We start from the raw sequence: 26119 nt of genomic DNA on the forward strand, positions 1-26119 counted from the left end.
TCAGTCTTTAATTAAAACTTTATTTATTCAGGCATCACAACAACAAGGCATCTGTCCAAGAGAGGAGATGTTAAAGCTCCAGTGTGTCGCATTTAACATGAATATAATCATTGTTTCCTTTAACAAGCTGAAAATAAGGAGCCGTTTACATTAGCACCCCCGACTGAGACTGTCCTTCATCAGGGTCCATCAGTGGACCAGCAGTCCTCATCAGGAGGAAACCCACGCTGACACAGGGAGAACATGTCAGAGCACCTGGAGGAAACCCACGCTGACACAGGGAGAACATGTCAGAGCACCTGGAGGAAACCTACGCTGACACAGGGAGAACATGTCAGAGCACCTGGAGGAAACCCACACTGACACAGGGAGAACATGTCAGAGCACCTGGAGGAAACCCACGCTGACACAGGGAGAACATGTCAGAGCACCTGGAGGAAACCTACGCTGACACAGGGAGAACATGTCAGAGCACCTGGAGGAAACCCACGCTGACATAGGGAGAACATGTCAGAGCACCTGGAGGAAACCCACACTGACACAGGGAGAACATGTCAGAGCACCTGGAGGAAACCCACGCTGACACAGGGAGAACATGTCAGAGCACCTGGAGGAAACCCATGCTGACACAGGGAGAACATGTCAGAGCACCTGGAGGAAACCCACGCTGACACAGGGAGAACATGTGGGAGCACCTGGAGGAAACCTACGCTGACACAGGGAGAACATGTCAGAGCACCTGGAGGAAACCCACGCTGACACAGGGAGAACATGTCAGAGCACCTGGAGGAAACCTACGCTGACACAGGGAGAACATGTCAGAGCACCTGGAGGAAACCCACGCTGACACAAGGAGAACATGTCAGAGCACCTGGAGGAAACCCACGCTGACACAAGGAGAACATGTCAGAGCACCTGGAGGAAACCTACGCTGACACAGGTAGAACATGTCAGAGCACCTGGAGGAAACCCACGCTGACACAAGGAGAACATGTCAGAGCACCTGGAGAAAACCCACGCTGACACAAGGAGAACATGTCAGAGCACCTGGAGGAAACCCACGCTGACACAAGGAGAACATGTCAGAGCACCTGGAGGAAACCCACACGGACACAGGGAGAACATGTCAGAGCACCTGGAGGAAACCCACGCTGACACAGGGAGAACATGTCGGAGCACCTGGAGGAAACCCACGCTGACACAAGGAGAACATGTCAGAGCACCTGGAGAAAACCCACGCTGACACAAGGAGAACATGTCAGAGCACCTGGAGGAAACCCACGCTGACACAAGGAGAACATGTCAGAGCACCTGGAGGAAACCCACACGGACACAGGGAGAACATGTCAGAGCACCTGGAGGAAACCCACGCTGACACAGGGAGAACATGTCGGAGCACCTGGAGGAAACCCACGCTGACACAGGGAGAACATGTCGGAGCACCTGGAGGAAACCCACGCTGACACGGGGAGAACATGTCAGAGCACCTGGAGGAAACCCGCGCTGACACGGGGAGAACATGTCGGAGCACCTGGAGGAAACCCACGCTGACACGGGGAGAACATGTCAGAGCACCTGGAGGAAACCCACGCTGACACGGGGAGAACATGTCAGAGCACCTGGAAGAAACCCACGCTGACACGGGGAGAACATGTGGGAGCACCTGGAGGAAACCCACGCTGACACAGGGAGAACATGTCAGAGCACCTGGAGGAAACCCACGCTGACACGGGGAGAACATGTCAGAGCACCTGGAGGAAACCCACGCTGACACAGGGAGAACATGTCAGAGCACCTGGAGGAAACCCACGCTGACACAGGGAGAACATGTCAGAGCACCTGGAGGAAACCCACGCTGACACGGGGAGAACATGTCAGAGCACCTGGAGGAAACCCACGCTGACACAGGTAGAACATGTCAGAGCACCTGGAGAAAACCCACGCTGACACAGGGAGAACATGTGGGAGCACCTGGAGGAAACCCACGCTGACACAGGGAGAACATGTCAGAGCACCTGGAGGAAACCCACGCTGACACGGGGAGAACATGTCAGAGCACCTGGAGGAAACCCACGCTGACACAGGGAGAACATGTCAGAGCACCTGGAGGAAACCCACGCTGACACAGGAAGAACATGTCAGAGCACCTGGAGGAAACCCACGCTGACACAGGGAGAACATGTCGGAGCACCTGGAGGAAACCCACGCTGACACAGGGAGAACATGTCAGAGCACCTGGAGGAAACCCACGCTGACACGGGGAGAACATGTCAGAGCACCTGGAGGAAACCCACGCTGACACAGGGAGAACATGTGGGAGCACCTGGAGGAAACCCACACTGACACAGGGAGAACATGTCAGAGCACCTGGAGGAAACCCACACTGACACAGGGAGAACATGTCAGAGCACCTGGAGGAAACCCACACTGACACAGGGAGAACATGTCAGAGCACCTGGAGGAAACCCACGCTGACACAGGGAGAACATGTCAGAGCACCTGGAGGAAACCCACACTGACACAGGGAGAACATGTCAGAGCACCTGGAGGAAACCCACGCTGACACAGGGAGAACATGTCAGAGCACCTGGAGGAAACCCACGCTGACACGGGGAGAACATGTCAGAGCACCTGGAGGAAACCCACGCTGACACAGGGAGAACATGTCAGAGCACCTGGAGGAAACCCACGCTGACACGGGGAGAACATGTCAGAGCACCTGGAGGAAACCCACGCTGACACAGGGAGAACATGCAAACTGCGCACAGAAGGGCCCCCCCCCACCCCGGGGTTCGAACCCTTTTACTGTGAAGCGACAGTGCTAACCACTACACCACTGTGCCTGTTTTAAATAGCGTTATGCCAATATGAAATTTTTATTGTTTGTTGTGTTGTGTGAGGTACATTGTTTCGTTTTTTTTTTGTCTGCATTTTTGTTTTGTTTTTGTTTGTTTCTGTTGTTGTGATGATGGAGTGATGCTGTTTGTTTGTATATCGGTTGTGTTGTATGTGATAATTATCTACTGACTCTGAGCTACACTTAAATAAAAACAGCGAAAGAATAAAAAAACAAGAAAACATAGAGAAAAATGGCGCCATCATGAGGGCGATGGTTGGGTAAAAAAAAAAAGGAGCTGAAAACGTCCATGAAAACACATTCTAATGTGCTCACACTGGGTGTGAAAAAAAACCCAATTCGCACAAGAAAGACGTGATTAGACGCTGGTGCTGTGATGGACGCTACAACAATGACTTCAAATACAAATACTTGAATTAAGTGACGCAAATAAACTGAGTGGCGTGATTTTGCGTCGTGCTCTTATTCATGAAAAATCTGAACTTCATCAATTGATTCACGTGATAGCCAATCAGCACTGAGATCTGCAGCAGAAGTTCATTCATTGGTTTAGTGACTTCAGGCATGTATGATGTGAGTTATTCGAAGGGAAGCGAGTCAACACAAAATATTCTAGCGTCCAATCTTGCGCGAGTAACGTGACGTGAAAATTTGCATCGTGTTTGGTGTGAATACGACATAACGACGACGGTCGCTCCTCAGTCTGACTTGACTAAATAACCCAAATAAATGTTCTTCACGATGAAGGTCGATCCTCTGAAATCATACAGCATGAAGAACAGAACAAACGTCCTCATGGTGGCGCTGCAGCAACAAAATAAAAACCCTCTCCTCTCAGGACTCACAGCGTTGTTAGGATCAGACAAATTATTATTACTTCTGCAGTAATTATTCAGTCCAGATCAGCGGGAGGTCAGTCGGGTCAGTTGGGTCAGAGGCAGCAGCTGTTTCCTGTTTCCTCATTAACAACCTCAGTGTGAAACTGCCTGAAGCTCCATCATCATCATCATCATCATCACCGGCGTCTCATCGTATTTTTAAAACTCTGTGATGAGACATCGACAGAAACAAATGAAGAAGAGGAGCCGACAGGATGAAGGTCAGACACCAGAGTTTATTAGAGATAAAGTTTGTCGATCTTTCGACAGCAGCAGAATGTAAACATCACGTTAATACACGTTTCATCACCGCCCACATGTCACAGGATTAATATGAAGTCATTATTACATCACGTTACAGCCGAGCTGTTCAGACACAAACTGCTCATTCTCCCTCATAATTTAATTCACACATTATAAATATTTGAGAGGGACATTTGATATTCTGTGTTTTCATGTCGATGGCGGCAGCAGCTGGTCACTGTGCAGACGAAGGAACGCTTTGTTCAGTTTGACCGGAACCAATATCACAGTGAGAGGACACAGACAGGAGGTCGGGATCAGACTGAACGGTTGGTTGGTTCGATCGGAGTGTGGCAATGTTGTTTTTAAGGTTCAGACTGTCGGATCATTGACAGGAAGACCAAAACTGACATTTGTTCCGAGGGCTCTACAAACAGTCGGCTGGAAAAAAAAGAGGGACAGGAAAGCATCTACAAACCTGTCGGTGTCAGGTGTTGCGAGATGCAACCTGTGTAGGTGCAGACGACAGGATGTACTGTAGATGAGGATGACAGGACGTAAGCAATGACAGCATGATGTAGGAGATGACAGGATGTAAGTGATGATAACAGGACGTAGAAAACACAGGATTCAGGCGATGACAAGAGGACAGGCAATGACGACAGGACGCAGGAGATGACAAAAGGGCATGGGTGACAACAACTGGACACAAGAAACAACAACAGGATGTAGGCAACAACGGCATGGGAGATAACAAAAGGATGTGGGAGAGGACAACAGGACGTAGGTGACAATGACAAAACGTAGGAGATGATGCTGGGATGTAGGTGACGACAGCGTGACACAGGAGGTGACAGGACGTGGGCGACGAGAACAGGACATAGGCAATGACGACAAGATGTAGGAGATGACAGGACGTAGGAGATGACAGCAGAATGCAGGACATGAGAACAGAACATAGGATAGGACAGCAGGACGTAGGGGATGAGGTGCCGGGAGCGGAGCCTAATCAGTGTAACAGCAGCAAAAGAAAGTCTGCAGCTCCAGCAGGGAGTTCACGCTGAGCCGACTGAATCTGAGCTGTTTTTCATGAACCTTCATCATCGTCGACTTCTCTGTTTGGTTTTGTTTCTCCTGAAGAGGCTATGACATCACGTCATAGATCGCAGATCGTCACAATAAAAGTGGGATCTTCTTACCACCTCAGCATTTGAATTCTTTCAATTTAGACATTAAAACATCAGTAAAAAGATAAACTGTGAAGAGACCTGACATTTAAACTCTAAACGGACGGTCCAACACGGAGGAAAGTTAGCGCAGCTTATTAGCTTTAAAAATCTCTAAGAAATACAATAAAATCATTATAAAACATAAAGACAGTTTTAACACAACTGTGTCACAGCAACATGACTGTGTTACATCCCATAATGTTCACTGGACAGCCTGATCTGTCTCTATTGTGTCATGATGCCCTCAGTTTGGACTGACAGGCTGATTTGAGCGCAGCAGCAGGTAGACTGAGAATGTGAATCAGCAGTTTGTGTCTAAGCTCTGGGCGAAGACACAAACATCCCCTCATTTAAAACAAAAAAAATAAACCCCTTTAAAAAAAACCCGAAGGTTCAAAATAAAGTCATCGAATAAATAACAGACACATCAAAAAGAACATGAACAGGAAGTTGGTGTTAAAACTTGTTTTTACCGTCAGGAGCTGATCAATCAATCAGTTTGTTACGAGGAAACAAATAAAAGCTGCTGAAAAAAGATTTTTATAACAAATCAGGACAAAGATTTTCTGGTTCGGATCAAAAAAGACACAAAGTTTGTTTTTATTTTCCCTCGTTGGTCTGAACAGGCAGCAGACTTTTAGTTATGACAGAAAACATCAGTGACTCCAGTCTGAGCTGTGAACCAGGACCTGGACTGAACCAGGAACTAGACTGAACCAGGACCTGCACTGACCTGTCAGCAGGGACCAGGAGCAGATCTGACTCCACCTGAGATTCATCCAGACCAGCACTTAGAAACAGTGACATTCAGGTTTGGCATTAATTCATCAATCAGCGTCTGAGCTCATGAACACATGAATTATTTGACGGAGCTGATTTCTGATTGGACAGAGGTGGAGGGTCTGAAGTGGAAGAAGCTATCGAAGCTTATTAGCTGTTTTAAATACAAAACGTGAGAAAGTATCCTTTGGAAAAGCGTTCATACAATCCGCCATATAATGGATCAGCTGAATTAAAACCGACCAATGTACAGTCTGTGTTCTGGTTGGAGGCCTTTGACTCACTAAGGCAGTTGAACATGAACAGTGACACAGATCAGAAGAGATGTAAATCACTCTATTTAATGTGGATGTGTTCAGACTCCACCACAGCCCGCGGACATCGACTTCTCCCTTTGAAGCTGCTGACTCCACTCTTCAAAGCCGAGAGGCCAAACAGAGGATTACTGCAGACGCCTTTAATATGTAAATCCACCACCAAGAGCTGCCGAGCTGCCGAGCTGCTGAGCAGTCAGGCTTCAGGACCAGAACCAGACTGAAATCTATTCAGCATTGGAAAAGAAAAAACAAAAAGGTTTGATTTGGAAACTGTGAAGCTGCTGTTCAGACATCACCAGCTGATCAAAGAGTTCATCATCATGGTGAGATAAACTGACAAAAAACATCAGAAAACAGCCGACGGATTGATGCTACGACTCCGAAGCCTTTTAGGAACTTTGATCCAGGAACGAAGGAACCAGGGCAGTAAAATCTGCTGCACCGACTCATCCTCACTGTGACCTCATCACATGTCCACGTTTGGTCATGGACTTTCCACGTCCACATATGACGTCCAAGGTACCCTGGGTGTGTTGGTTGTTGACGTTCTGGGACGCCGTGTCAACTTCAGCCTGTTACATGCATTGTCTGTTTTCAAAATACACTTCTGTTTTCACAAGAAATGTACAGTTTGCATACAGTCTCTTTCAAAATAAAAGCACTACGTCGGTGCAACATCGCAGATTGCCTTTTCCTTCCTTCAACAACACACACACGTGGTTACATTTAGCCGTCACACACACACGTGGTTGGGTTTAGGAAAAAAAACAAGGTCTGGATTTACAATCTTACAGGAAGTGAACACCGGCCTCCTGGGTGAAAGTCTGTGGTTGTTGGACCCATCCGCCACCCCTCCCACCCTATTGGGACTTTTGCCGCCTTAACTTTTGTTTTTGTCCCGCCACAGTTCCCTTTACACAGTGGAGCGCTGTCCGGCTGCATATCATGCCAACAGCTTTTTTCGTCACTGCCCAAGCGCCAGTATTCGACGACTTCGGAGTGAGAGCACTTTGGCTGCACTGCATCCAGAGAACCAGGCTTATTTACTGCAGTACGACCTGATGAACCTGAACTCCTCAAATGAAGGTCTACAAATTTCTGCACAGTGTGTCCGCTGCATCAAACATTACAGAAATATTATTGTGTTTTGGTTGCAAGTTTCCCTTTGTTCAGTTTTTACGGTTAAAAAAAGCTTCATGTTAAACTGTTGCTCCCGTTACGTAAGAAAATGCAAAAAAGGCATCGAAAAAAGTTTCACATCCCTTTTGCCCAATCGACAAACAGCTTAATAAAAACTAAAATAAAAAATAAAGGCACAGATGTTCCCTTTAACAGCCCCCAGATCAGTTTGTTCTTTAAGGTGAGGCGTGTTGTGTAGGGCGATGCTGTGACAACGAGACCTCTCTGTGGATTGGCTGTTTCAGATGTCACTCCAGAGGACGGCCCGTCTACTCTTGTCCACACTGATGACGTATTCACCAGACAGAGACCAGGACACAGCACTAATGGACGAACTAAAAAAAAGAAGGAGAGGGGACATTAAAGCTCCAGTAGGCAACATTGTTTTGGTATAATTGAGTAAAGATTTTATAATATCTTCTCAGCATAATGTAAATCAAGGGGTCTGAGACAAACAATAGGTTTCAGCACTCCAACATGTGGAGTCCCTCAGGGAAGCATCCTGGGGCCCCCTTTATTTTCTATGAAACCTAACAGAGGAGCCAGCGTCACAGTGACATCATGTTATCACCTGGAGGAGCAGCTGCCTCTCCCCCACAGGGCTGTAGGCTCCATAGGAGTGTTAAAATGTGTTTGTCTTGTTGTGTTATTGGGAGCCAGAATAGAAGGAGTCATGGCTCAAAACCAGCCGCCACTGCCCGTCAACAAAAACAAAGACAACTATGGTTAAATGTGATAAGACCAAAGGACTGGACGGAGGCCATCATCAAAAATGCTCACATGTGCAGCGCACACTTCATATCAGGTTAGGGAAAAAGTATTTCCTGTTGTAGGGATGAATAAGGTTATGTGTATTAAGGGTTATCATGTCCACCTCATCAGAAACTGGGGAGGGATTAAGAGGAAGATTGGATTTCTCTGCAACGCTAACTTTTTAGCACATTAGCTAACGTTAGCTTCCATAGCAAAACAAACAAGTGTGGTCCTCCTTTGTAAGATTGGCTTCCTGTGACATCATCCATCCACTGAGTGAGAGCATACGGGTCGGCCAGTCTGGTCCCGTTGGTCAGTGTTTACTTATTCAAGTAACACTGGCGGTCCCGGAGAGTGAGTGACCTGACATGGTGCGTTGGTAAATTCAGTCTGACGCTCTACACTAAAATGAGAGCCCTGTTTATGTACTAGATTTGTACATTTGTTAAGCCGCCTCCTTCTCTTGTATTTTGGGTTCCTGACAGCTTTGCAGTTTATTCATTTTACAAAATGTGAAAAAAGACTTGTAGCTCAGTTGGTGCCGAAAAAAGTAAACCATGTCTGTGGAGTAACAACAAGTCAGAGCAGCGGTTCCCAACTGGTCCAGCCACAGGGTCCAGATTTGTCCTTAGTCTAGTTCAAGGTCCTCAAAGTCAAAAATATCTGGCGTAATACTTGTGTTTGGCCACGTCGTCGAGCTGGTTTTCTGTCTATGTTAAGAAGCTGTTTGTTAGTCACTCACTCTACAACAGGAAACAGCACTACAAAATAAAAGCTCTGTGCCAAATATTCACTGTACTTCAAAATAGTCCTTTTTGTTTTTTACAAACTTGACACACTCGCAAGTCACTTGTGGTCATTCAGAGTGGACCTGCGACCCACTTTGGGGCCGCGACCCACCAGTTTGGAAACACTAGTTTACAGGGTGTTAAACAGATGGAAATTTAAGCATTGAAAGTTTAAGAAATAACCAAAATTACTTGGACTCTACAGGATTAAATTAGATAAATATGTCGTAGATCGTCTTTTTGTTTGTCTTCAATAACACTGGGAGTCCCTCAGGGAATTATCCTCAGACCTTTAAGTTTTCCCATTAAACCTTTTACAGATTTACAGACACCCTTCACATTCATACATTCAGTAAAACATTAAGGAAATTTTGTTCTCCGTCTTAAATAACGATGAGCTCCTCAGGGAAGCGTCCTATTTAACCTTACAGAGATTAAGAAAACTGAATAAAATCTGTCTTCACTGATTTGTTTTTTGTTCAGCTGATCAACACCTCTGGTTGGTTACCTGTGTTTGTCAGGTAGGCGGGTCTCCAGGTTGCCGGTGGAGACATTCCAGATGTAAACGGCACCGTCAGCTGATCCGGCGGCGAGGAAGCAACCGTCTGGACTGAAGGGAAAATACATTCTTACAACTACATTTACACATTTGTACAACATAACCATGGAGCTGCTGTTTAATCACAGGATCTTTCTCAGGCTGCTGTCAGCCCTAGAGTGGTCTCCTCTGGTCTGAATCAGGGACTCATGTTGTCACAAAGTTGTATAATTGCCTAGAGTTGGTTCGTGTTCTCACGGCAGCATTTGCAAGAGGACCAGATCAAATGCCTTGTGTGAGAAAGCTGCTCTTGATTGGTCAGAATTTCCATGTGGGAAAAATCCAGGAAGTAAAGCAAACGTTGAAGAAGAGTACACTTGCAAGATAAATGTGACACTTTCTAATGTCACAATGGAGGGACAACTACACAGGTTGATTTTAGCGCTGCTCATCGTGGACTATATTGCTGTCATTGTTCATTTTAGTCAAAGCATACAGTTTGAAAACGAGGCGCGGCTCCAACTAGAAAACAATGTTTTGATGCATTGGATGTGCTGAATGTGCATATTAAGGCAGTACAGGAGGAGGTGCACATTAATAATCCTCCAGGACTGTAACATGCTCATGTTTAACCCAAACAATGTGTCATGTGACTGCAGTTGCTTCACATCCAGGTCGGAACACCTTCTCACCACAAACCAACCGCACCAGAGTTCCTTTGGAACCGGACTGAGACCACCTCTTCAAGAAGGTCTCAGTCTGGTTGTTTTGGTGTGTTCACACCTGCACAAATGAACCGCACTGAGGGGGCAAACACACTGGAGTTTGACTGAACTGAACCAAACATGGCAGGTGTGAACGCAGCCTGAAAGACTGATAAGAGGACAAACTGTCTCAGAACATCGTCTTTGTTTTCTCATGAGGTTCTCTGCAGGACATATGTTGGTGTAACCTGAAATTTAAACTGAATTAGCTTCGTGTCCTGTGATTTTAACGCATGATGTTTCACCTCTTGGATCTGACTGAGCAGATTGATGATGACAGGCTTCTGTGAGGAGCCTCAGAGAGAAGCCAGCAGGGAGCCCTGACTGTCTGACTGTGTGTAGAGTCACATTTATATATTTAGTGTTTCTGTCAGAGAGCTGAACAGACATCCTGGTCCTGTTGTTGTCATGGAAACTGCAGAAAATAAGCTACGCAGCACCTCGTTCCTCTCTCTGTCTGTTTTCATCTCCTGCTGGAATGTTGGATCAGAAACCCGTTGATCTCCATCAGATCATCACTGAATACAATAAACCTGATGATGAATAAATGATGCACTGACAGTGGTGATAAATAACAGCGCCCTGCTCTCATTGGTTCACCACTCACTGACAACATTTACATAAACACAAGAAACCAGGTTGCGTCAGTAATCAAGTGTTTATATCTGCTGCAGCTGGATTTTTTCCGTCAGCTGTTTTTGATCGTGTTTTAATCAACCAGCAACAAAACTGAAAATTTAACCTCCATATTTGCCCTCAGTGTTTTGACTCTCTTGTTATAGATATCCTGCGTTTGCTTTGTTTGTCAAAGTACTTTGTAAACTTTTGTTTTTAAAGGTGCTATATAAATAAAGTTATTATTATTATAATTATTTATTCAGTAGTTTTAAGTTTTATAGAAATCTAGTAGTTCAAAGCTATCAGGGAGTCGTGCCGTCAGGGAGTCGCTGCCATCAGGGAGTCGTGCAGTCAGGGAGTCGTGCCGTTAGGGAGTCGCTGCTGTCAGGGAGTCGTGTCGTCAGGGAGTCGTGCCGTTAGGGAGTCGCTGCTGTCAGGGAGTCGTGTCGTCAGGGAGTCGTGCCGTCAGGGAGTCGTGCCGTCAGGGAGTCGTGCCGTCAGGGAGTCGTGCCGTTAGGGAGTCGCTGCCGTCAGGGAGTCGTGCCGTTAGGGAGTCGTGCCGTTAGGGAGTCGCTGCCGTCAGGGAGTCGTGCCGTCAGGGAGTCGCGGCCGTCAGGGAGTCGTGCCGTTAGGGAGTCGTGCCGTTAGGGAGTCGCGGCCGTCAGGGAGTCGCGGCCGTCAGGGAGTCGCTGCCGTCAGGGAGTCGTGCCGTCAGGGAGTCGTGCCGTCAGGGAGTCGTGCCGTCAGGGAGTCGCGGCCGTCGGGGAGTCGTGCCGTCGGGGAGTCGCTGCCGTCGGGGAGTCGCAGTCGTCAGGGAGTCGCTGCCGTCGGGGACGTCGCGGCCGTCGGGGACGTCGCGGCCGTCGGGGAGTCGCGGCCATCGGGGAGTCGCAGCCCTCAGGGAGTCGCAGTCGTCAGGGAGTCGCTGCCGTCAGGGAGTCGCGGCCGTCGGGGAGTCGTGCCGTCGGGGAGTCGCAGCCGTCGGGGAGTCGCAGTCGTCAGGGAGTCGCGGCCGTCGGGGAGTCGTGCCGTCGGGGAGTCGTGCCATCGGGGAGTCATGCCGTCGGGGAGTCGTGCCGTCAGGGAGTCGCGGCCGTCGGGGAGTCGTGCCGTCGGGGAGTCGCAGCCGTCGGGGAGTCGCAGTCGTCAGGGAGTCGCTGCCGTCGGGGACGTCGCGGCCGTTGGGGAGTCGCAGCCCTCAGGGAGTCGCGGCCGTCGGGGAGTTGCAGCCCTCAGGGAGTCGCAGTCGTCAGGGAGTCGCTGCCGTCAGGGAGTCGCTGCCGTCAGGGAATCGTGCCGTCGGGGAGTCGCGGCCGTCGGGGAGTCGCGGCCGTCGGGGAGTCGTGGCCGTCGGGGAGTCGCAGCCGTCGGGGAGTCGCTGCCGTCAGGGAGTCGCAGCCGTTGGGGAGTCGCAGTCGTCAGGGAGTTGCTGCCATCAGGAAGTCGTGCCCTCAGGGAGTCGCTGCCGTCAGGGAATCGTGCCGTCGGGGAGTCGCGGCCGTCGGGGAGTCGCGGCCGTCGGGGAGTCGTGGCCGTCGGGGAGTCGCAGCCGTCGGGGAGTCGCTGCCGTCAGGGAGTCGCAGCCGTTGGGGAGTCGCAGTCGTCAGGGAGTTGCTGCCATCAGGAAGTCGTGCCCTCAGGGAGTCGCTGCCGTCAGGGAGTCGCGGCCGTCAGGGAGTCGCAGCCGTCAGGGAGTCGCGGCCGTCAGGGAGTCGCAGCCGTCAGGGAGTCGCGGCCGTCAGGGAGTCGCAGCCGTCAGGGAGTCGCGGCCGTCAGGGAGTCGCAGCCGTCAGGGAGTCGCGGCTGTCAGGGAGTCGCAGCCGTCAGGGAGTCGCGGCCGTCGGGGAGTCGCGGCCATCGGGGAGTCGCGGCCGTCGGGGAGTCGCGGCCGTCGGGGAGTCGCAGCTGTCAGGGAGTCGCGGCCGTCAGGGAGTCGCTGTCATCAGGGAGTCGCGGCCGTCAGGGAGTCGCTGTCATCAGGGAGTCGCGGCCGTCAGGGAGTTGCGGTCGTCAGGGAGTTGCGGTCGTCAGGGAGTCGTGGCCGTCAGGGAGTCGCTGCCGTCAGGGAGTCGCGGCCGTCGGGGAGTCGCGGCCGAGGACGGCTGAAAGATTCTAATATGCTCATCTCTCTGGCAGGAAGTCTCAAGGTGTCCCAGATGCGGCGGTGACACCCTTCACCTACCGGTTCAGGATATGACCTGAGCTGATCGCGACAGGATGATTAGTCACTGTGATGTTTTTGTTTCTCACCTGGTGACGGACGAGCAGGTCAACTCACCTGATCACAGCCTTGGTGCTGTCGCTGCCACATTTAAACCCCTCCGCTCTGACACACACACAAACAAACAAACAGCGTCAGTGAAACAAACAAACAAACACTTCAACTCCATCACAGGGCCTTGTTTGTTTCTACCTGAAACACATGCGGTCGTTGCTCCGCCTCCTCAGGTCGGCCAGCTGGAGGCAGTCGTCACGGCAACAGCTGAGCAGCTGACGATGGTCAGAGCTGATGTCCAGCGAGGTGACTTTCCCCTGAGCGGGAAGCTCCTGGACGCAGCTGATCGTCCTGAGAGTGAAGGAGCGAGGTGGTGAGGAGGTGCAGGGGTGAAGACATGGAGGAGTGAAATGGTGATGCAGTGACGTGGTGAAGAAATGAAGCAGTGATGCAGTGGCGTAGTGACAAAGTGGAGCAGTGACACAGTGATGTGGTGAAAAGTGAAATGGTGATGCAGTGACATGGTGATGGAGTGAAAGTGTGATGCAGTGATGTGGTGAAGGAGTGAAACTGAAATGCAGTGACGTAGTGAAAGAGTGAAGAGTTGAAAGTGTTATGTCATCATTGATCCCGCTCACTTGTAGTTTCACTGTCAGGTCAATACGGTGAAATGTTCTTGTGAACATGAATTCTGTCTCACTGACAGTTAACCACTTCATCTCCTTTCAGTCTGTATGAAAAGCTATAAAGCTGAAGAGCTCAGCTGTGTGACTGATTAACAGCTCTGAAACAAAAGATGAAACCTCAGTACAGTCGGATCAAAAACATAAAATGAAGCCTCGGTCCACCGAGAAAATGTTAATTATTTTAAAATGCTGCAGAAAATAGTTTCATTTAATTTAAGTTTTTGATTTTCTGTTGAGCAGCTTTATATTTTTTCTCTGGTTTTATGACACTAATATTTATGATTTTATTTCCTGTGTGCTCGGCGTGAGTGGATCAGGGTTAAACTCTATTTTAGTTTTTTGTTATTGATGTTTTTTTTAATTTTAGTTTTTTATTCTAGTTTTAAAAAACAACAACATCACTTAAATCATCCAGATTTCATAACATCCTCTGTCTGAAACACATAAAAAGATGATGATCATAAATCCTGACCAATGAGAGCTCAGTGAATGATGTCATCGTCTAATCAGGTGCAGTGAGGGTTGATGCTGGCGTGTGATTGGAGGACAGAGCTGTCAATCATCAGCTGGTTCAGACTCTGCAGGAGGAGGGGGTGGGGGGGGCTCTCTGTGGGCTGAGCTGTTGCTAGGTAACGGAGAGAGACGGGGAGTCGCCGTGGCGACAGCCGGAGAGGTTGATGAGAGGTGTCACAGGGTTTAAAATCAGAGCCGTCAGTCAGAGACGAGATTCTATTGTTTCCTCTAACAGGAGTGATACTGAGGAGGAGTGAAGTGGTGAATAAGTGAAGCTATGAAGGTATGAATGGGTGAGGTGGTGAATAAGTGAAAGTATGAGTTCATGAAGTGTTTGAAAAAGTAAAGTAATGAAAAGTGAAGCGATGAATGAGTGAAATGCATCAGGGGAATGAATGAATGAGGGAATGAATCAGTGAAATGTGTGAATAAGTGAAGGTATGGTTGAGGTGTCACCTCGTGTCCCAGACTCTGATCTTGGAGTCGTAGTGTCCACTGATGATAAAGTTCTCTGAACAGACGAGATCGCTGCAGTACGACGCCACTTCAATTTCCTGCACACCTGCAGAGACAAACCCACCTTCATCACTACACCTTCATCACTACACCTTCATCACTACACCTTTATCAGTCATCAATCGTTCACTAGGCACTGATCAGTGATCAGTTATTGATCAGACTCACAGGCTGCTCTCTGCAGGTCCCACAGTCTGATGGTTCTGTCCGCGCTGCCCGTCACCACCTGATGGAGACACCCGCTGAACCTCGCCGCCGTCACCTTCCTGCTGTGACCTGTTAGAGTCAGCTGAGACAGGTGAGACAGACAGGTGAGACAGGTCTCTTCAGAGTCTCGACAACAGAGGATCTTCAGCTCTCAGCCTGACCAGCAGGAGGCGCTGTGAACGGGTAAACGTTGGTTACCTTGGGAACGGAGTCGTCCAGGCGCCACAGCAGGGCCGACTTGTCATACGAGGCGGCGAGGATCCTCTGACCCTGACGAGTGCACAGGTGAGAGTGAGAAACAGCGAACGGCTCCTTTAACTCCATCAGGTGAGTCATGTACTCACCGTGGGGTCGAACTCCACGCAGGTGATTCCCTCAGTGCTGCCGTCAAGGGTCGATCTGTGAGTCAGTGAGCCTGGTGACATCATCAGTGAGGTCACGAACATGGAAAACATAATAACAATAATAATAATAATAATAATAATAATAATAATAATAATAACAGGAAGTGCGTACCTGCTCGGACCTCCCACAGTTTGATGACCCGGTCAGTTCCTCCGGTGGCCAACAGGTCAGAGCTGCAGCTGAACCTCACAGCGTTGATGCCTTGCTCATGAGCATCCTGACAGAGACAACAGGAAACCATCAGAACCAACACGACGGCGTTTAATTTAGCTTCCTGTACGTCAGTACGCCTCTGACTGCGTTACCTGAGGGTTTCCATTTTACACAACGTCATCCCTCCAAATATTTTACTATGGTCATTAAAAAGGTTTGTTCATTCTCATTATTAATACACACACACACACAACACACACACACACACACACAATAATTAATATATAGAGACAGTACAAAAAAAGAGTCAAAATATTTCAAGGAAAAATAATGTTTTGAATATTATTTTAATGAAGAAGTTTTCAGAAAAAATAGTCAGAATATCTCAAAGATGAAATATTTTAAGAAAAAGAAAATCATTCCAGATACACTGACTTCATTCCTTTTTCCAGTTACTGTCGACCACAAACATTTATTACTGTATTTCATATTTAATATGCTTTATTTTAACTTCTGCATCATTTTATGTCGTAGAATCTATTTTATTTATTTGCATGATTTTGTATTTTCTCCATATTTAATGAGCACTGTTGGAGACCTGTCTGAGGTCTAATGACGGCTTCTCCTGTATGAACACTTTAAAACACAGTGTCAGTCTCACACAGCTGACTGATCAGTCTCAGTGCGACACTAAATAACACGCGTGTGGACATTTTCTGTGCAGTTTCATTTCAGCAGAGACACAATGAGTTCTTATAAAAGCAGAACCTGGAGTCCGTCAGAAAACAAAGGAGGTTCTGAGCAGAACCAGGACTCAGTGAGGCTGACGGAGACAAACCAGGTCGACCTGCTGCTTCTCCTTTAAAAATAAAATGTGACTGAAGGTCGACAGAGAGACACTGAGGCATGATGGGTAATGAGACGCGCACAGAGGAAGTCTTTGTCAAACACACAGGAACTCTCTATGTGTGTGCGTGTTGGTGCAGTTTGTCTTTTGTCCACAGGGGGGCGACAGAGTGTCAGAGACTGTTGAGTTCCATCTCCATGACGACAATAACTCAGGTCAGCAGCTGTAAACTCATCTTCATTTTATATTATCAACTGTTTTCTTTCAGTTAATTCAGTCTGAGATCAAAAAGACACAAACTAAAACAACTAATGGATGAAAAATATTATTTGTTTGTTTCACACGACGTTCCTCACACGTCCACACAGGAAGTTATTTTTTATGAAATAGAGGCCAGAATATTTCAGGGAAATATTCCAGAAAACATTCTGCAGAAAAGGCCAGAAAAATTAAAGACAAAATCCAGAACATTATGAACGAAAAGATTTTGGAATATTTTAGGGAGAATACTTTGATGAAAAATGAATATTTGTACTGTGAATACTTCGAGACAAGATCAGAAAAACTGGGACTATTATGGGAGGAAAGTTTATACTCAGAAAAACTCTTGTGATATTTCAGTTAAAAAGGAGACGTGTAAATATAATGATGATCCCCAAAGCATGATGGGAACTGTAGTTCAAACAATCAGAGCAGGTGTGTACTGGGTGTGTACTGGGTGTGTACTGGGTGTGTACTGGGTGTGTACTAGGCGTGTACTTGGTGTGTACTGGGTGTGTACTGGGTGTGTACTGGGTGTGTACTGGGTGTGTACTAGGTGTGTACTGGGTGTGTACTAGGTGTGTACTTGGTGTGTACTGGGTGTGTACTGGGTGTGTACTGGGTGTGTACTAGGTGTGTACTGGGTGTGTACTAGGTGTGTACTGGGTGTGTACTAGGTGTGTACTTAGTGTGTACTTAGTGTGTACTGGGTGTGTACTGGGTGTGTACTGGGTGTGTACTAGGCGTGTACTTGGTGTGTACTGGGTGTGTACTGGGTGTGTACTGGGTGTGTACTGGGTGTGTACTAGGTGTGTACTGGGTGTGTACTAGGTGTGTACTTAGTGTGTACTGGGTGTGTACTAGGTGTGTACTGGGTGTGTACTAGGTGTGTACTGGGTGTGTACTAGGTGTGTACTTAGTGTGTACTGGGTGTGTACTAGGTGTGTACTGGGTGTGTACTAGGTGTGTACTTAGTGTGTACTGGGTGTGTACTAGGTGTGTACTGGGTGTGTACTTAGTGTGTACTGGGTGTGTACTAGGTGTGTACTGGGTGTGTACTTAGTGTGTACTGGGTGTGTACTAGGTGTGTACTGGGTGTGTACTAGGTGTGTACTGGGTGTGTACTAGGTGTGTACTTGGTGTGTACTGGGTGTGTACTGGGTGTGTACTAGGTGTGTACTAGGTGTGTACTTAGTGTGTACTGGGTGTGTACTAGGTGTGTACTTAGTGTGTACTGGGTGTGTACTAGGTGTGTACTTAGTGTGTACTAGGTGTGTACTTAGTGTGTACTGGGTGTGTACTAGGTGTGTACTTGGTGTGTACTGGGTGTGTACTGGGTGTGTACTAGGTGTGTACTAGGTGTGTACTTAGTGTGTACTGGGTGTGTACTAGGTGTGTACTTAGTGTGTACTAGGTGTGTACTGGGTGTGTACTGGGTGTGTACTAGGTGTGTACTTAGTGTGTACTGGGTGTGTACTAGGTGTGTACTTAGTGTGTACTAGGTGTGTAATTAGTGTGTACTGGGTGTGTACTAGGTGTGTACTAGGTGTGTACTGGGTGTGTACTAGGTGTGTACTAGGTGTGTACTTAGTGTGTACTAGGTGTGTACTTAGTGTGTACTGGGTGTGTACTAGGTGTGTACTGGGTGTGTACTGGGTGTGTACTGGGTGTGTACTAGGTGTGTACTAGGTGTGTACTTGGTGTGTACTTGGTGTGTACTGGGTGTGTACTAGGTGTGTACTAGGTGTGTACTTAGTGTGTACTAGGTGTGTACTTAGTGTGTACTGGGTGTGTACTAGGTGTGTACTAGGTGTGTACTGGGTGTGTACTGGGTGTGTACTAGGTGTGTACTTGGTGTACACTAGGTGTGTACTAGGTGTGTACTGGGTGTGTACTAGGTGTGTACTGGGTGTGTACTTGGTGTGTACTGGGTGTGTACTGGGTGTGTACTAGGTGTGTACTGGGTGTGTACTAGGTGTGTACTAGGTGTGTACTAGGTGTGTACTGGGTGTGTACTGGGTGTGTACTAGGTGTGTACTAGGTGTGTACTGGGTGTGTACTAGGTGTGTACTGGGTGTGTACTAGGTGTGTACTAGGTGTGTACTAGGTGTGTACTGGGTGTGTACTAGGTGTGTACTAGGTGTGTACTGGGTGTGTACTGGGTGTGTACTAGGTGTGTACTAGGTGTGTACTGGGTGTGTACTGGGTGTGTACTAGGTGTGTACTAGGTGTGTACTAGGTGTGTACTGGGTGTGTACTAGGTGTGTACTAGGTGTGTACTGGGTGTGTACTAGGTGTGTACTTGGTGTGTACTGGGTGTGTACTAGGTGTGTACTGGGTGTGTACTTGGTGTGTACTAGGTGTGTACTAGGTGTGTACTTGGTGTGTACTGGGTGTGTACTGGGTGTGTACTAGGTGTGTACTTGGTGTGTACTAGGTGTGTACTTGGTGTGTACTGGGTGTGTACTGGGTGTGTACTAGGTGTGTACTTGGTGTGTACTAGGTGTGTACTGGGTGTGTACTGGGTGTGTACTGGGTGTGTACTAGGTGTGTACTGGGTGTGTACTAGGTGTGTACTTGGTGTGTACTGGGTGTGTACTGGGTGTGTACTAGGTGTGTACTAGGTGTGTACTTAGTGTGTACTGGGTGTGTACTAGGTGTGTACTAGGTGTGTACTTAGTGTGTACTAGGTGTGTACTTAGTGTGTACTGGGTGTGTACTAGGTGTGTACTGGGTGTGTACTGGGTGTGTACTTGGTGTGTACTTGGTGTGTACTTGGTGTGTATTACCAGTACTTGCAGCGCTCTGGCGGGGACTCTGGCCGACAGACAGATTCCCACGGGACACATCAGATCCTCCTCCAGACTGCAGACAGAGTGGCCCCGCCTCTTCCTGCTGACATCACACATGTCACATGACTTTCACACACTGTAAAATAAACAGATAGTTGGCGACAGGACGACCAACAGAAACTGAGACTCACTCAAACAGCTCTCTGATGGAGGTCAGGATCCTCGGAGACGTCGCCGACGCCGACCTGAGACAGACAAAGGCGGCGAGCTGATTCTCAGACGCATCAAAAACCACAATAATAACAATAATTAATTAATAAATAATTCTGTTGTAACATCTGATAAAAAGAAAAGGTGTCTGAGGCCTGACGAACCTGAAGAGTCGGGTGTGTCCTCTGTCTGTGGACTCGTGGTGGTTTTCGGTCTTTGGAGACGTGGATCTGGAGGTCGGAGCGCTCGAACAACTGAAACACAAAACAAAAGTCTTTCGGTTGACAAACGACTTGAGTACGAGGCGACACACACGGGTCAGACAAATCTGTGATAAAAAAACTTCACATTTCAATTCAGTGAAGCTGCTGAAATATTGTGAAAAATTCTCATCCTGCCTCTTCTCTGAACTTCTATTATTATTTATACATTATTTATTTATTATTTACTTTAAGATATCCTGACCTTTTTCTTCTGAAATATTCAGAAGTTTTCCCGTCAAAAGATTTCAACTTTTTCCTAAAAATATTCCACCTGTCTTTTTTTCAGATTTTTCTCCGTCTAATATTCAATAAAAAAAATTTAAAACTTCTATTTTCTAAAACATGCTTTCAGTTTTTTGTAAACAGCAGATGTTTGAGATTTTGGGCAGGTGGAGGTGAGTCTGACCTGTCCACCGTGACCTTTGACCTCGCAGCATTCTGCAGCTCCTTCTGCAGGTTCGCTTCTCGTGCTCTGAAACAGAAGAGAACAGAACTTTACTGTCAGAGTGCAAGTTTGTCTTCGTCTCATCAAACACATGAAAAACAGACAAACAGTAAACAAACAAACATAAACATCATGTTACACTTTAAAAGAATGACGTGGTGCGTTCAGGTGTGTGATGTGTTCTCAGGTGTGTGATGTGTTCTCAGGTGTGTGAGGTGTGTTCAGGTGTGTGAGGTGCGTTCAGGTGTGTGAGGTGTGTTCAGGTGTGTGATGTGTTCTCAGGTGTGTGAGGTGCGTTCAGGTGTGTGATGTGTTCTCAGGTGTGTGATGTGTTCTCAGGTGTGTGATGTGTTCTCAGGTGTGTGAGGTGTGTTCAGGTGTGTGATGTGTTCTCAGGTGTGTGAGGTGCGTTCAGGTGTGTGATGTGTTCTCAGGTGTGTGATGTGTTCTCAGGTGTGTGAGGTGCGTTCAGGTGCGTGAGGTGCGTTCAGGTGCGTGAGGTGCGTTCAGGTGTGTGAGGTGTGTTCAGGTGTGTGAGGTGTTCTCAGGTGTGTGATGTGTTCTCAGGTGTGTGAGGTGCGTTCAGGTGTGTGAGGTGTTCTCAGGTGTGTTAGGTGTTCTCAGGTGTGTGAAGTGTTCTCAGGTGTGTTAGGTGTTCTCAGGTGTGTGAGGTGTTCTCAGGTGTGTGAGGTGTTCTCAGGTGTGTGAGGTGTTCTCAGGTGTGTTAGGTGTTCTCAGGTGTGTTAGGTGTTCTCAGGTGTGTTAGGTGTTCTCAGGTGTGTGAGGTGTTCTCAGGTGTGTGAGGTGTTCTCAGGTGTGTGAAGTGTTCTCAGGTGTGTGAGGTGTGTTCAGGTGTGTGAGGTGTGTTCAGGTGTGTGAGGTGTTCTCAGGTGTGTGAGGTGTGTTCAGGTGTGTGAAGTGTTCTCAGGTGTGTGAGGTGTTCTCAGGTGTGTGAGGTGTGTTCAGGTGTGTGAGGTGTGTTCAGGTGTGTGAGGTGTTCTCAGGTGTGTGAGGTGTGTTCAGGTGTGTGATGTGTTCTCAGGTGTGTGAGGTGTGTTCAGGTGTGTGAGGTGTTCTCAGGTGTGTGATGTGTTCTCAGGTGTGTGAGGTGTGTTCAGGTGTGTGAGGTGTTCTCAGGTGTGTGAGGTGTTCTCAGGTGTGTGAAGTGTTCTCAGGTGTGTGAGGTGTTCTCAGGTGTGTGAAGTGTTCTCAGGTGTGTGAGGTGTGTTCAGGTGTGTGAGGTGTGTTCAGGTGTGTGAGGTGTTCTCAGGTGTGTGAGGTGTGTTCAGGTGTGTGAGGTGTGTTCAGGTGTGTGAGGTGTGTTCAGGTGTGTGAGGTGTGTTCAGGTGTGTGAGGTGTTCTCAGGTGTGTGAGGTGTGTTCAGGTGTGTGAGGTGTGTTCAGGTGTGTGAAGTGTTCTCAGGTGTGTGAGGTGTTCTCAGGTGTGTGAGGTGTTCTCAGGTGTGTGAGGTGTGTTCAGGTGTGTGAGGTGTTCTCAGGTGTGTGAAGTGTTCTCAGGTGTGTGAGGTCGTTCAGGTGTGTGAGGTGTTCTCAGGTGTGTGAGGTGTTCTCAGGTGTGTGATGTGTTCTCAGGTGTGTGAGGTGCGTTCAGGTACCTGGACCTGCGTTCGTTGCGGCTGTTCATGCGGGCAGCGGCTTGTTGTTTCAGGTGGATCATGTCCTCCAGCAGGTGTCCCCCTCTGACCTTCTCCTCTCGGAGTCTCTGCTCCGCCCCTCTCTGTCGCTGCAGCAGGGTGTCGTACGCCGTCTTCAACACCCCGTTCTCCTCCTGAACCTGCTCCACCCGCACCTGCAGCTCCTGACGGGCATCCAACGCACCCGCCAGCCGACGCTCCTCCGCCGACAGTCTGATTACAGTGATGTCATCATCAACAGTGTTAAAGGGCCAGTTCACATTAATGACACTTAGACTGTCTCTGCTCATGAAACACAACGTTTAAAACATGTTTCAGAATCTAGCACAGGGAAAAAATCAGGAACGTGAAGAAAAGACTCCGTCTGAGTGTCAGAGAGAACGCTCCCAATATTACGATTAAACAGTTGTTTCTACAAAAACAAGTTGGAATATTCTGAGGACCACATTGAAATATTTTGTAACGATAATCATCTGAATATTTGATGAAATCGTCTTAAAAAGTTGGAATATTTCCAGAAACAGATTGGAATATGTGGGAATATTTTGAAACCAAAGTTGAAATAGACAGAAAAGAGCTTAAAATATTTTTTATAAAAAAAACAGTCGGAATATTTCTGGAATAAAAGGTCTAAATATCTTTAGAAAAAAGAAAAATGGCTGGAATATTTCTGGGAAACAAAAGTGGGAATATTTTGAGAAAAGATTGAAATATTTGGTGGAAAAAAGAAGAAAAAGAAAAGGTCAAAATATTTGAAAATATTCTGAGGATGCAAAATCTGGAGGAAGAAAGTCAGAAAAATTATTGAGAAAAAAAAGTCTTAATATTTAGGATTGTACTGTGGAAATAAGACAATACCTTGAGAGAGGGTCGGAATATTTGGGACTATTTTGACAGAAAAGATTTGAAGAGAAGGTATGGAATATTATAAACAAAAATGTTGGAATATTTAGGAATACTTTGAAACAAGAGTTGAAATATTTTAATAAAAAGTAATTAATAATACTGAATATTTCCAGAAAACATAGAATATTTCGGGAAACAAAGTTTTTCCTTTTTGGGGGGAGAAAAAATTATATTTTTCAAAAAGAAGTTGGAACATTTGGCAAAGAGACTGGAATGAATGTAAAGTGTAAAATGAAAAGTACGAACATTTTAAGAACAAAAGTTTGGAATATTTTCAGAAAAAAAGGTTAGAACATTTAAATAAAGAGGTATTCTGAAAAAATGGGTTGGAATATTTGGGAATAATTTGAAACAAGAGTTGAAATATTTTTTAAAAAAAGTCATAAAAAAACTGGAATATTTCCAGAAGGAACAGTCTGAATATTTCAGAAATAAAACCCCAATATATGTTTTAGAAAAATAAAAACAAAAAGCTGAAATATTTTCACAAAAACGTCTGGAATATTTCAGGGAAAAAAGTCATTTAATTAAAAACTTGGAATATTTAGAGAAGAAAGAAAACATTTTGACAGAAAAAGTGGTTGGAATATTTGGGAATATAAACGGATACTTAGAATCATCAGAATATTGTTTTTTTTTTTAAAAAAAGTTGGAATACTGAGGAATTACATGAGAAAAGTTGTAACTTTTTGAGAAACCAAAGAAAAATTATGTGTAAAACAATTTAGGAATATTTGGGAATATTTGGGAATATTTGGGATGTTGCTGTGAACTTTGGCTTCAAACTCTGTGTGCGACTGTCACTGAGAAGAGCTGGAATATTTTAGGGTAATTTTCCATGAATGAAATCTGTTCCGTCAGAGTCTGATGTGGAGCCGAGTAAAAGGAACACTTCACACGTTCACCTGCTTAGTTTGGACCAATCAGCTGCGAGGATCCACGGTGACTCACCTGGCATGTTGCTGCTCCAGAACACATTCTTTGATTTTAATCTGCTGCTGCAGCTCCACCACCTGATAGGCCAGCTGAAACAGGAAGTAGAAACATGTCCACGTGACTCTGATACGACTCTGTGTGTGTGTGTGTGTGTGTGTGTGTGTGTGTGTGTGTGTGTGTGTGTGTTACCTCTCCTGTCGTCTTCTTCAGCTGGTTGTTCTGGTGAAGCAGAGCGGAGATGGAGCTGCTACCAGGGGAGGGACATCTGGGTGCACAAAACAAACACACCCTCATCATCATCATCATCATCATCATCATCACACCCACACACAGTGAATCTGTCTGTGTCAGAGGTCAGGTGTCTCCAGGTGTGACAGCAGGTGAGTTACCTGACGGAGCAGCTCAGCATTCCTTTGGCCAGACTGGTTTTCTCCAACAGCTGCGTGTCTGAAAGAGTCAGGAGGAAACAGTCACAGGTAACAACACCTGGAGAGGGGAGGGGCTAAACACCTGGAGAGGGGAGGAGCTAAACAACCAGCAGGGTCCTTATTTTACATGTCAGCTTAGCTACAGCGCTAATGAAAGAAACCTCAAATACAAAAACCCACTCCTCGTGATATTCCCGTTGTTTTCTCAAAGTATTCCGATTGTTTCCGAGAAATATGGCGACATTTGGAAACATGTTTTAAATAATAAAACAGAAAATACAGAGCTGTAATTCTTTCCGTCCACAGTTTTGTCACACAGACATAAAACAAAAGTGAGAAAGATTATTTTAGCTTCTTTGTGGATTTTATTTCTGTGTCCTGCGTCTGTGGGAACATCAGGGACACTTTGTTATTTTCCACACTGACAACAACAGAATGAATCTCATGTGTTCATCATGAACACTGTGAGCATGACGACCTGTCACAGATGAGTCAGTGAGCGGAGGAAGTGGAACAACATGTGGTTCAGTTACTCTGACACCTTCCTGTCCGACACAATAAAGGAACAAGAGACTCGTCAGCTGTGTCTCAGCTCGGGACAGACTGTCTCATCATCTGAGTGTGTCTCTTACAGCTGTGACGTCAGAGGGGACTTTTAAACACTTTAACCTCGCGAGTTTGATTCAATGAACAGATTTAATTCCTGTCTTTAGTTCCCTGAAACAACTCTGGGACATGTCGCTCTGTTCACCAGCTCTGACTCAGGACAGGTCCCTCTGGACCAAACTCCATTTAGAAAACAGCAGATTTTAGTTGGATGGTTTGAGCCTTCGTCAGCACTGAGGCTGCGCAGCTCTTAAGTCGACAGATTTCTAAATGGAGTCTGGTGCAGCTTTGGGACACACAGTGAGCAACACCAACTCCTCTGCAGCCGCTTCAAAGACACATTAATCGGTACTTGTCGGTCGTACAGAAGCGGATCAGGTCCTGGAACTTGTCGTGCTGGCTCAGGTCTCGGCTCTTCAGCTGACCCATGATGTGTCTCTTCCAGGTCTCCGCCGATCTGCCGCCGCGTCCCGGAGCCGCGACTCGGCCGCCGCGCTGCGACACCGCGGCTGGATCCGTGATGACGGTGACAGCGGCCATGATGCTGCTCACAACCCGGGCTGCCTCACGCTGTGTCCCCGCGGACAGACGCTCCCAGGCCGGCCCGGAGTCACAGACGGCTCCGTGATGAAGCTCCGAATGTTGTCGGTTCTTCTTCTGTGGTGTTCTTGTTTGTTCCGTTGTTTTGAACTTTTTTCCTCAAAAGATTCGTCACCGTGAAGGGGGCGGGGCCGAGGAGCCTGCTGCCGGTCCTCTCAGCCAATCAGCGCCCGCCCTCTGCTCTTCCTGTTTTGACTCGAGACACAAAGAACAAACGCCCCCTACAAGACACGCCCCCTACAAGACACGCCCCCACCAGGACTCACCTGTTAAAATGTTTCTATCTTTATGTGATGTTGGACAGGAGGAGTCCTGAAACATGACGTCACTGTGTAAAGACTGTTGTGACGTATTTTCTTATTATTAATAAAACAAACATAACTGTGATTTTTACAGTCCGTGCTGCCGTCTTTTAAAAACATCTCAGAAACACAAAATGTCTCGTTATAACTCAGCGTGTCGCAGAAACAAGCTCTGAACTCAAATATAAATGTTTAGAGTCAAAATCAGGAGGTAAATATTTTCTCTTTAG

General features: G+C 47.1%; 1 protein-coding gene across 3 annotated transcripts; it reads right to left on the reverse strand.

The window, feature by feature from the left end:
- Positions 1-3951: 3951 nt before the first annotated feature.
- On the reverse strand, positions 3952-25527 carry atg16l2 (ATG16 autophagy related 16-like 2 (S. cerevisiae)). 3 transcript variants are annotated; one of them, XM_033630902.2, is made up of 18 exons: positions 25353-25527; positions 24343-24400; positions 24143-24218; positions 23969-24042; positions 22073-22324; positions 20419-20484; positions 19914-20003; positions 19731-19784; positions 19537-19639; positions 15598-15703; positions 15426-15496; positions 15280-15351; positions 15043-15163; positions 14815-14920; positions 13358-13510; positions 13223-13270; positions 9533-9634; positions 3952-7818 (listed from the first exon to the last, which is right to left on the reverse strand). In XM_033630902.2, exons 1-18 carry the CDS (start codon positions 25525-25527, stop codon positions 7725-7727), a joined length of 1821 nt encoding a protein of 606 aa, XP_033486793.2. In that variant the 3' UTR covers positions 3952-7724. The 3 variants fall into 3 exon arrangements, with proteins under 3 accessions (XP_033486793.2, XP_078023548.1, XP_033486794.2); XM_078167422.1 differs by having other exon boundaries at positions 19537-19642; XM_033630903.2 differs by lacking the exon at positions 3952-7818 and having other exon boundaries at positions 13195-13270; positions 19537-19642.
- Between the last annotated feature and the right edge of the window lie 592 nt (positions 25528-26119).

The sequence above is a fragment of the Epinephelus lanceolatus genome, chromosome 4 (assembly GCF_041903045.1).
Source record: "Epinephelus lanceolatus isolate andai-2023 chromosome 4, ASM4190304v1, whole genome shotgun sequence".
Taxonomy (NCBI): Eukaryota; Metazoa; Chordata; class Actinopteri; order Perciformes; family Serranidae; genus Epinephelus; species Epinephelus lanceolatus.